The following is a 9,442-nucleotide window of genomic DNA, read 5'->3' on the forward strand; positions in this document are numbered from 1 at the left end:
TCGATAAACGGAAAATGTTACGCTTTTGTTGAGACATGGCTATGTTTATACAGACAACGAAGGAGTACGTGAGCCAAGTATCCTGTTAATTCAGCCTTTTCTTATCGAACAAAAACAATTAGCTCTTTAGAAACTGTAACTGCCGGGCTAATAAGCACTGACCACCAGAACGAGGGTCCTGCTCCACTGATATTCAGCATCTTTATAAAGTGCGCAAGTGCGAATCGGTCCTACTGAAGCTTTGGCCTGGCCTGAACAAACGTGATTTTTGGCCGCAAATAATTTTCATTTCGCTTATGAGAAAATTATAAGTAATAATTTGACGTTCAGTTCATTTTGAGTGTAATTTTAAGAGAAGAGACTATAGTAAATCAGCAAATTGGAGTCGAGTATTAAGACCTATTTTGAGAGGCGGAGCTCGTCTCTTCTCCATTCGGCGAGGCGCGTTCGTAATGAAAGGAGCGCGTGAGCAGCGCTTGCTGTGACTTCCTCGCTCATCGGCAGCTACATTGTGTGGAAAGCAGCACGTTGTTGGCTTTGCACGCTGAACTTTACGCCGAATTAACGGTCTCCTGTTCAAGGAGAAACCAGATTCAAAGCTACCAGCTATTTTCTCAGACGTCTGTAAGTTACCCGAGCTTGCGAAAACATGTCGGCCTCGGCGGCAAAAGTGAGTAAAAAGGAGCTGAACTCGAACCATGACGGAGCGGACGAAACCTCCGGTAAGGGGAATGGCGGCCTCCTGTTCACCGCCATTTTCACTTTCTTCTCTAACATAATTTGCATTGCCAAGGGGTGCGATATTGTTAATAATTATTGTGTGAATTGCTTTGATTTTGCTTAATGCCCTGGGACCAACTTTGCGGTTGGCCACAGCGGTTGCCGCTTATATTCACATTTCGAGAACAGCAGTTAGCTCATCAGCTAGCGCGTTTATTAGCATGCCGCTACTTCTGGCTGCTGTTGTTCAGTTCAGACCGGTGCTGAGAGGCCATGTTAGCTAGTTGATTTAGCATCATCAGCGTGGCCAGTTATGTCGTTGGCTTCTGACTGAGTGGTCATATGCCATACTGGAGGATCATTGTTCTGTTAGCTGTTGTAAAATTACTTCAAAGTGACCAGTCTGTGTTTACATTGCCAACATGGTGTTAAATAACCGAAAAAGTTTGCCGTTTCATCTGGGCATTAGCAGTTAGCCAGCTAGTGTTGTTGTTGTAATGTTATCTAACGCTAGCTGACGACGTTATGTTTTGTTACTAGTCAAAATGCATTTAAATCCGTCGGCCCCGCAATCAATTAAACTAAGTATTATATTTAGACAAGTGGATACAGGACTCTGCTGTATGTGCAACTGTTTGATAGTTAGTCTGCTCTGGCATCTGTCCTAGCACGGTTTCTCACGTTATCGCGGGTCTGTGTGTGCAGTGAGATGCCCCACATTTAAACCACGCGGCCTTGTTGGTAGCAGCCGGCAGGAAACTGAGTGTCTGAGCCGCTAGAGCTGCAGCTATTGGCCGTTCATAGTACCTTGACCTCCGGGGGAGCCTGAGTTTCTGTCTGAATGATAACCTGGCAACTATCGCTACCTACCGCGTATTAACGATGGATTAGCTATTGCAAATACAAGTTACTGAAGTAGTAAAATATCCCTCGCTCAGACCTCAATAGTTTTCGGAATTACTGTAAACTTAGTTGTGGCTCGAAAAACTGACATTAATTCATATACGCCTGGTTTTGTACACGAGCACTCGTGAAAACGTTTTTTTCGACAAAAGCTTTTATTTTTATTATTCTTTTATTGATTTTTTTTTTTTTTTTTTTTTTTGGGTCCCAGTCTGGGCTGTTGTGTTTGAACTCAAGTGTGATAAATTACATTTCCTAACACATTTATCTCTTTTTCCACAGAGAAAGAGCAGCAAGAAGCTATTGAACACATTGACGAAGTTCAAAATGAAATTGACAGGTAATAACATTTGTCAACTTCATAATAAAATAGTGATGTTTGACTTTGTCCTTGTTAGGGTCGAGGTTTTCTTTAAAACAGGAAAGTCAAAGATGTGATTAGCACATCTCTTAAAGGAAGAGGAACTAACTGGTGAAATCTGATGCTTTAAACTGTAGTTGGCATTAAAACCTGCAGAATCTCAGCCAGCCATGATGCATTGTTTACTACCCCTGAGCCTAACTAGATATAATTGACCACATTACAGAACTGACATTGATAACAAATTTTAGTTGTTTTTTTTTTTACTCAATTTGCATAAACAGTCAAAGCTGATTTTTAATTTGGTTTATTTTTCCCATCAGGTTGAATGAGCAAGCCAGTGAGGAGATCCTCAAAGTAGAACAGAAATACAACAAACTCCGTCAGCCATTCTTTCAGAAGAGGTCAGAACTGATCGCCAAAATCCCCAACTTCTGGGTCACCACGTTTGTCAACCATCCACAAGGTGAGCCATTCAACATGAGGCAGGCTTTTATTGCTAAACTCTGTCTTGTGAAAATATTGAAATAACAATGACAAAAGTTTGTATGATTTGGACAGTGATTCAAGGTAAAATCTGGTCTATGTAATTGGTTTCCTCCACAGTATCTGCCCTACTGGGAGAGGAGGATGAAGAAGCACTTCATTACCTGAGCCGAGTGGAGGTGACCGAGTTTGAAGACATCAAGTCAGGTTACAGAATAGATTTTGTAAGTATTGTAATGTTTGGTGCGCACATAGCATAGAGGAGCAAGTCTTGTCCTATGTTCTTACTTGGGTACATTATATCTTTTAGTATTTTGACGAAAATCCGTACTTCGAAAACAAAGTACTTTCCAAAGAGTTCCATTTGAATGAGAGCGGAGACCCATCTTCAAAGTCAACGGAAATCAAATGGAAATCAGGAAAGGTATGTGTATCTGAGATTTTTGTTTTGTTGTTGTTGTCGTCAGCAAAGTTAACTAGAGGGTGGCTAGACTTTAGACTTTTCATTTTAGTTGCAACCAGTTGTAGCATTCTTAAGATCTTCATTCACAATGTCTCTTAATTATTCTAATTGGCATTTTAACTGTTTTGTTTCTTTTTTTACACACTAAGTTACAATTGCCCTGAGATTTTTTTTCCTAAGCTGTTAGGGCAGCTTTGACTTTTTAACTAATAAAGAGTACATATTAAACCAGCATGACTTGACCTAACTAGAGCACTTGCCTATTGGAAGTTTTCAGTCAGACATTTTATTTTTCTCCATGTGTTTGTAGGACCTGACCAAGCGTTCCAGCCAGACACAGAACAAAGCAGGAAGGAAGAGGCAACATGAAGAGCCAGAGAGCTTCTTCACTTGGTTCACTGACCACGCTGATGCTGGTGCTGATGAGCTTGGGGAGGTTATCAAGGACGACATCTGGCCAAACCCTCTGCAGTACTACCTGGTAAGTTTATGACCAGGTTAATGTGTCCTTGCCTGTGGCATAAATTTCCCTAGCTGCCACTTTCCACAATAAGCAGACCTCTTTGCTTGTCTGTTTATTCACTGAAATTTTGTCTCTGTGGATATTCCAGACACTGTCTTGCTGATAAAATGTATTCCATCCGCCAGGGCAGGAAACTTTCTGTCAAGTTTAGTTATAACTGAAGGACAGACAAGTGCTGAAAGTGATTCTTATCCCTAGGTTCCGGACATGGATGATGAAGAGGGTGAAGGTGAGGATGACGAAGAGGACGAGGAAGGTTTGGAGGACATAGATGAGGAAGGAGATGAAGACGGAGAAGAGGATGAAGAGGATGATGGAGAAGATGGAGAGGTAAAATGTTAAATTTAAATTGCGGTTATTGGCAGTAGTATGTTTTCAACGCTCACTGTCTGACATCTTATTCTTTCAGGATGATGAGGGAGAAGACGACTAAAAAATAACATCATCGACCCAGACCCTCAACCTGCTATTCCCTGTTTGGTTTTTCCACTCACATTCGGGAGCAAAGGTTTTTTTTGTTTTTTGTTTTTTTTATTTTAATTTTTTTTTTTTTTTTATATGTGTGCTTCATTTTCCATTCTGAGGCCTGTTCACCTGTTGGTGCCATGTTCTCCTTTGACTCATCTTAGGCCAATGGCACTTTGCCCTGAATTGTGAGTACCATCCCCAAAGTCATCTCAAAAATAATAATAAAAAGTATAAAAATAGAATCAGCACGGCATCCTGAGTAGAATTTGAAGACAATTCACACAGAACTTCTCCTGTTAAAGGTTGTGTGGTAAATTGACTAAAGCCATGGTGTAGTGACCCAGCGCTAGTTTACCTCTCAATATTTTTTCCCCATACACTTTTTTTTCCAGTTGGGGTGTTGATCCCTTGAAAAAACTGTTTTTTTCCCCTATGTGGTTAACGAGTACCAGCTCATTCCTTTGACTTGTAATGTTTAGGGGGAGGGGGGTGGGGTAAGCTGGGGAGGGGCAGGAGTATGTTGGTTATTGGGGAGAGTGGTTATTTTGACACCATTTCTATGGGACTTTTTTTTTTCATTGTATTGTTTTACAGATATCCATGAGATTTGAAATGACATTTTTAATAAAGAACAAAATGAAAAAAAAAACAAGCTTGTAAATTTTGGCCCCCACTGCTTCATGGGTGAAACAAACCTACAAACATGTTATCATAGAATTTACATTTAATCACTTTCCTTTTCCGCTGGGGGGAAAAGAAACTGTTTTAAATTTGAGGTGTACAACTTGCTTTGTTACAATAATAAAACTTACTGTGTTTACACGTGTGGGAGTTTTCAAGTGGGTGCATAGAAACGTATTTTGAAAATAGATCTAGGTAGCAGCAAAGGCACCTGGGTGATGTGAACAAAGTCCATCAGCTCATGAAGGATTTTGGAGTCATTAGTAGACTTGAAGCAAAGTCTTCTCTTAAAAGACGATGGGTGATCAAAGCCAAGAAAGTGTGCTCAGACTCCTCAAAGTTGGTTTTTGTGATTGTGTCTGGCCAATCACTGGGCTGGAAGGCCCAACCTGGAGAGAGCAACAACACAAATTAGGTTATCTAAAACGCATATGGTGACACCACACTTTAAATCATAAAATACAGCACATGTATTTACACAAGTGGAAAGTTTGCCAGTATAGGATGAGATAACCATTTAAGTCTTTCCCCACTGCTTACTCAGTGTGCAAGATACAGATTTAAACTTAATCCCAAATGAGATACTGAACCCTGCTCACAGCATAGGGCATATGTATTTCACAAGAAATTACCAAACATGTATTTCTAGAGATATTTGACTTAAGCTCTGAGTTAAATTTGCTCCATGATTAAGATTAACTGTACTATCCCTCACTAACAAAGTGTGGCCAAGATACAAGCAGAACATTTCCCCAAAGTCTGCATTTTGTTTTGTTTTTTGTACAGAGACGTTCTGTTAAATGTTATTTGCTCCTTTATTAGGTCTTATCGTCTCGAAGTCTTGATTATAACAAAATAAAAATCTAAAGTATTTCATAAGTTAGATCATTGTACATAACTTTATTTTAGCGTTGATTTAATAAAGGTATTACTAGTTTCTCAATTAAAGCTCGCTATATGATCACAACACACTAATTTTATGACAAAGGTCTGTGGCGTAGATATATTTCACGATTCATTTTTCAGTAGTTGCGCTATCACGTGTTCTGTCGTTATGAGTACCTAATGACAAAAGTGATCGGACGGCCGAAACGGGCATAAACTCCCAACATTTAGACGTGATGTCTGTGTTATCGCACTGTGCACACACGCCATAAAAAACTTGAAACTGCTGTCAGTGTTTCTTTATTTAAATTGTTTGCACCGCAACGGCCTCGTACCCACCTAAATGAGTTTTACACCGAGGACAGGTGGCCACCGTCCATGAGAAGCCCGGGAACCAGGAGAAGTGTCTATCAGCCGGCCAGTGCTGGGTAACGTCAGCTTTTCTGAACGTAATCACCTCAAACTGGTGTCCGTGGGGGTTTTCGAAAAGCTGGATGTTAACCCTTCGGCCTCCGACCAATGTGTCGTTGCGGCTGTAGAGCGCTAGTCGACTGGGAACGAAGTGGATGTCCGTCCCGGATGCCAGCTCGTGTCCGCACGCCCTGCACAGTATCAGTGTGGCTGCGCTGGTTTCTCCCTCCTCGGACACAGCGGCACACGCCTCACCGGGCTGGTATGCAGCGGGATAAAACAAGAGTACAAATGAAAGATACCGCATTATTAACCTCTCCAGTTGCTTTCCTGGCAGCCACGGGCTCCGTTTGCATGCCATTGCTGCCTTGCACGCACATGGAAGGATAATGCAAACTAGTTAGCTTAAACTCCTCGCAGCTTTGTTTTTAGCGGTGGTGCATCGAGCGAACATCGATGAGTGCCGTTTGGATATGAAATACCTATCGAAAGAGTACAAGATGCATCACTTAGTTATGTTCACTCGGTAATAAGTACTGACTTGCATTGTTATTGTACTACTATATGGTGATTCGTGAACTTCAGAAACAACTAGCTAAAGAAGAAAGCCTTCCCTTTCGGTCTTCCGGCTAGCTAAGGTTCGGAAGTGCCCCTGAAAGAAACAGGAAATGCAGTCATCTCAACCATTTCCTACCGTAGCTGCGCACATTACAATTACAGTACAATAGTCACATAGCAGAACTGTTAAATTGTTAATCACTTAACCCTCCTGTTGTCTTCGGGTCAATTTTGACCCGTTTTCAAGTGTTTGCATATCATAACTATGGTTTTCTTTTATATAATTGCTTGAAAATGACATGGATGGTTCCATACTATGCTCTTTGCAAGTAAAATTAATTATGACTATATTCTTTGAATTATGTGTGTTTTATTAAAATTTATAGCATCTGTGGTCTTCCCGGGTCAAATTTGACCCGGCCACAATAAGTGGTATAATGGATCATACTATTGTGCTTTCCAGTACAATAACCACACACACATGCGCACACACACAGACACACACACACACACACACACACAACACACACACACACACAACACAACACACACACACACACACACACAAAGTTACTAATTTGTAAACTTGATTCCATGACAACTTTTGATGCACCACACACTTTGATGTGCCACACGCTTCAAAGCAACAGGTGTTACTACTTTGCATTATGCCTCCAAATAATGCAATCATCACACCTTTGATATGCCTCAGCTCCCTCAGAGCATTTCACATTTCATTTTGAGACAGCACCATGAAGAGGAGCTACAACTTAGCACAGGCTCTTGAGCTCATTTGGAGCCCTGTCGAGGAGGAGATAGATGAGGAAGAACCTGCAGAAGAAGAGGAAGAAGTGTCAGAGGAAGAGAACATCACTGAAAATGATGAAGATTATGCTCCAACTGACGAGGAGGAATCATCTGATGAAGAGGAACCTGCTGACACTGAAAATCATTTCCAATCCAAAAATGGAAATGTAGTCTGGTCCTCCATTCCTCCAACTGACCGAAGGCGTATGTTGGGTGCAGAGAGGGAGAGAAGTCCCAGAGGGCCAACAAGGTATGCTATTTCTCGTGCTGATAGCATAAAGTCTACATTTCACTTGTTTATGTCAGAAGAAATTGAAGAGGTGGTACTACAAATGACGAATAAGGAGGGGCGTCGTGTGTATGGTGACAAGTGGGACGAGATGGACAAAACTCAGCTAGAAGGATATTTGGGTCTTCTTATTCTTGCTGGCGTCTACAAGTCCAGTAAAGAGAGTACGTTTAGCCTATGGCATGCTCAATCTGGGAGGGCAATTTTTCGTGCCACCATGCCACTGAAGACATTTCACATCCTCTCAAGGGTAATTCGTTTTGATGATCGTGACACCAGACCAACACGCCGTGCAAGAGACAAACTTGCTGCCATCCGAGAGGTGTGGGATAAGTGGTTGTGTCGCCTGCCGCTCATGTACAATCCTGGTACTGATGTAACAGTGGATGAGCGCCTGGTCCCATTCAGAGGTCGCTGTGCTTTCAAGCAATACATGCCAAGTAAACCAGGAAAATACGGCATCAAAATCTGGGTAGCCTGCGATGCCCAGACCAGCTACGCCTGGAACATGCAAATGTACACAGGCAAACCTGTGGATGGCCAGCCGGAGAAAAATCAGGGCCAGCGGGTAGTTCTCGAGGTGACGGAGGGTCTTCGGGGACACACCATCACCTGCGATAACTTTTTCACCTCCTATGCCCTTGGCCAGGAGCTGCTGAAGAGGAAGATGGCCATGGTGGGAACAGTGAGGAAGAACAGACCAGAGCTTCCCCCTGTACTGCTGGCGACAAGAGAGAGGGAAAAGTTCTCTTCCCAGTTTGTGTTTACTGACACGCATGCTCTGGTCTCCTACTGCCCCAAAAAGAGAAGGAATGTGCTTCTCATGAGCACTCTGCATCGGGACACTGCAGTTAGCTCCATGGAGGACAAAAAGCCCCAGATCGTCCTTGACTACAACAAGAACAAGGGGGGAGTCGACAACCTCGACAAGGTATTGAACTTTTTTCATGTAATATTTATTGATATTCATACAAAGCTTGTGTAAATAAGCAAATAATAAATTTTGAATGATTTGTTGTTTATTACTTTTGCTGCAGGTCACCAGTGTATACAGCTGCAAACGGATGACAGCCCGTTGGCCCCTGGTGGTTTTCTATAATATGCTTGACGTGTCTGCATACAACTCCTTCATCCTGTGGAGAGAGATCAACCCAACCTGGAATCAGGGGAAGTGCCACAAGAGGAGGCTGTTCCTCGAGGAGCTTGGGAGAGAACTTGTGACACCACTCATTAATCGACGCCAGGTACTTCCCCGCACACCAGCCTCTGCCAGCTTGGTAATGGAAGTCCAGCAGGGTGCAATGACCACTGCAGCAGCTCCCCCTCACAAAGCTGCTCCTCCTCTTCCATCACCCGCAAGGAAGAGGTGCCGATTCTGCGTGGGTGACAAGAAAACGAGCACCACGTGCCACAAGTGCGGTGTATATATTTGCAAAAGACATTGCATCATGACCATACACTGCCATTCGTGCAAATAGGAACACACACACACACACACACACACACACACACACACACAGACACACAGTTTTTCTCTGTTTATATGAAGTTCATAATAGTTTTAGAAATAAATGTTGTACTTGATTTCATGATTTTGATGTGCCCCTACCTACATGTTGACACACACACACTGACACACACATGCACACGCACGCACACACACACACACAGTTTCTGTGATTATATGAATTTCAAAATAATTTTGGAAATAAATGTTATACTTTTGAAATCACATTTGTTTGTTATTTGTATCAGTCAGTTTTGACCTGGGAATGTCCTGGCTAATGTTTGACATATACCAGTGAGTGATTATCCAAAATAACCTTTTTTTTTTTTACTTGAAAACATAATACAATAATATAATATAATTTCATGTACATGTGGTAT

General features: G+C 42.0%; 3 protein-coding genes across 3 annotated transcripts; 2 read left to right on the forward strand and 1 right to left on the reverse strand.

Annotated features, from left to right (window-relative positions):
* The first annotated feature begins 464 nt into the window (after nucleotides 1–464).
* Nucleotides 465–4,750, forward strand: seta (SET nuclear proto-oncogene a). Its single transcript, XM_041937522.1, has 8 exons — nucleotides 465–722; nucleotides 1,906–1,963; nucleotides 2,308–2,450; nucleotides 2,591–2,694; nucleotides 2,781–2,894; nucleotides 3,244–3,414; nucleotides 3,655–3,786; nucleotides 3,866–4,750. Exons 1-8 carry the CDS (start codon nucleotides 650–652, stop codon nucleotides 3,887–3,889), a joined length of 819 nt encoding a protein of 272 aa, XP_041793456.1. The 5' UTR covers nucleotides 465–649; the 3' UTR covers nucleotides 3,890–4,750.
* Nucleotides 1,880–6,540, reverse strand: si:ch211-51h9.7 (uncharacterized protein LOC558400 homolog). The gene is made up of 2 exons (XM_041937523.1): nucleotides 5,830–6,540; nucleotides 1,880–4,994 (listed from the first exon to the last, which is right to left on the reverse strand). Exons 1-2 carry the CDS (start codon nucleotides 6,260–6,262, stop codon nucleotides 4,840–4,842), a joined length of 588 nt encoding a protein of 195 aa, XP_041793457.1. The 5' UTR covers nucleotides 6,263–6,540; the 3' UTR covers nucleotides 1,880–4,839.
* A 553-nt stretch (nucleotides 6,541–7,093) lies between these two features.
* On the forward strand, nucleotides 7,094–9,226 carry LOC121607182 (piggyBac transposable element-derived protein 4-like). The gene is made up of 2 exons (XM_041937891.1): nucleotides 7,094–8,486; nucleotides 8,593–9,226. Exons 1-2 carry the CDS (start codon nucleotides 7,212–7,214, stop codon nucleotides 9,031–9,033), a joined length of 1,716 nt encoding a protein of 571 aa, XP_041793825.1. The 5' UTR covers nucleotides 7,094–7,211; the 3' UTR covers nucleotides 9,034–9,226.
* Nucleotides 9,227–9,442: the final 216 nt, after the last annotated feature.

This window comes from Chelmon rostratus, chromosome 5, assembly GCF_017976325.1.
Source record: "Chelmon rostratus isolate fCheRos1 chromosome 5, fCheRos1.pri, whole genome shotgun sequence".
Classification (NCBI taxonomy): domain Eukaryota; kingdom Metazoa; phylum Chordata; class Actinopteri; order Chaetodontiformes; family Chaetodontidae; genus Chelmon; species Chelmon rostratus.

Excerpts from the sequence above, each read along its gene's own strand:
- seta (XM_041937522.1), top strand. The coding sequence starts at position 650 with ATGTCGGCCTCGGCGGCAAAAGTGAGTAAAAAGGAGCTGAACTCGAAC. Across the intron at positions 2,451-2,590 it reads GTTTGTCAACCATCCACAAG|TATCTGCCCTACTGGGAGAG; the intron begins GTGAGCCATTCA and ends TTTCCTCCACAG. Across the intron at positions 3,787-3,865 it reads ATGATGGAGAAGATGGAGAG|GATGATGAGGGAGAAGACGA; the intron begins GTAAAATGTTAA and ends TTATTCTTTCAG.
- si:ch211-51h9.7 (XM_041937523.1), bottom strand. The coding sequence starts at position 6,262 with ATGGCATGCAAACGGAGCCCGTGGCTGCCAGGAAAGCAACTGGAGAGG. Across the intron at positions 4,995-5,829 it reads TCGGTGTAAAACTCATTTAG|GTTGGGCCTTCCAGCCCAGT; the intron begins GTGGGTACGAGG and ends TGCTCTCTCCAG.
- LOC121607182 (XM_041937891.1), top strand. The coding sequence starts at position 7,212 with ATGAAGAGGAGCTACAACTTAGCACAGGCTCTTGAGCTCATTTGGAGC. Across the intron at positions 8,487-8,592 it reads GAGTCGACAACCTCGACAAG|GTCACCAGTGTATACAGCTG; the intron begins GTATTGAACTTT and ends CTTTTGCTGCAG.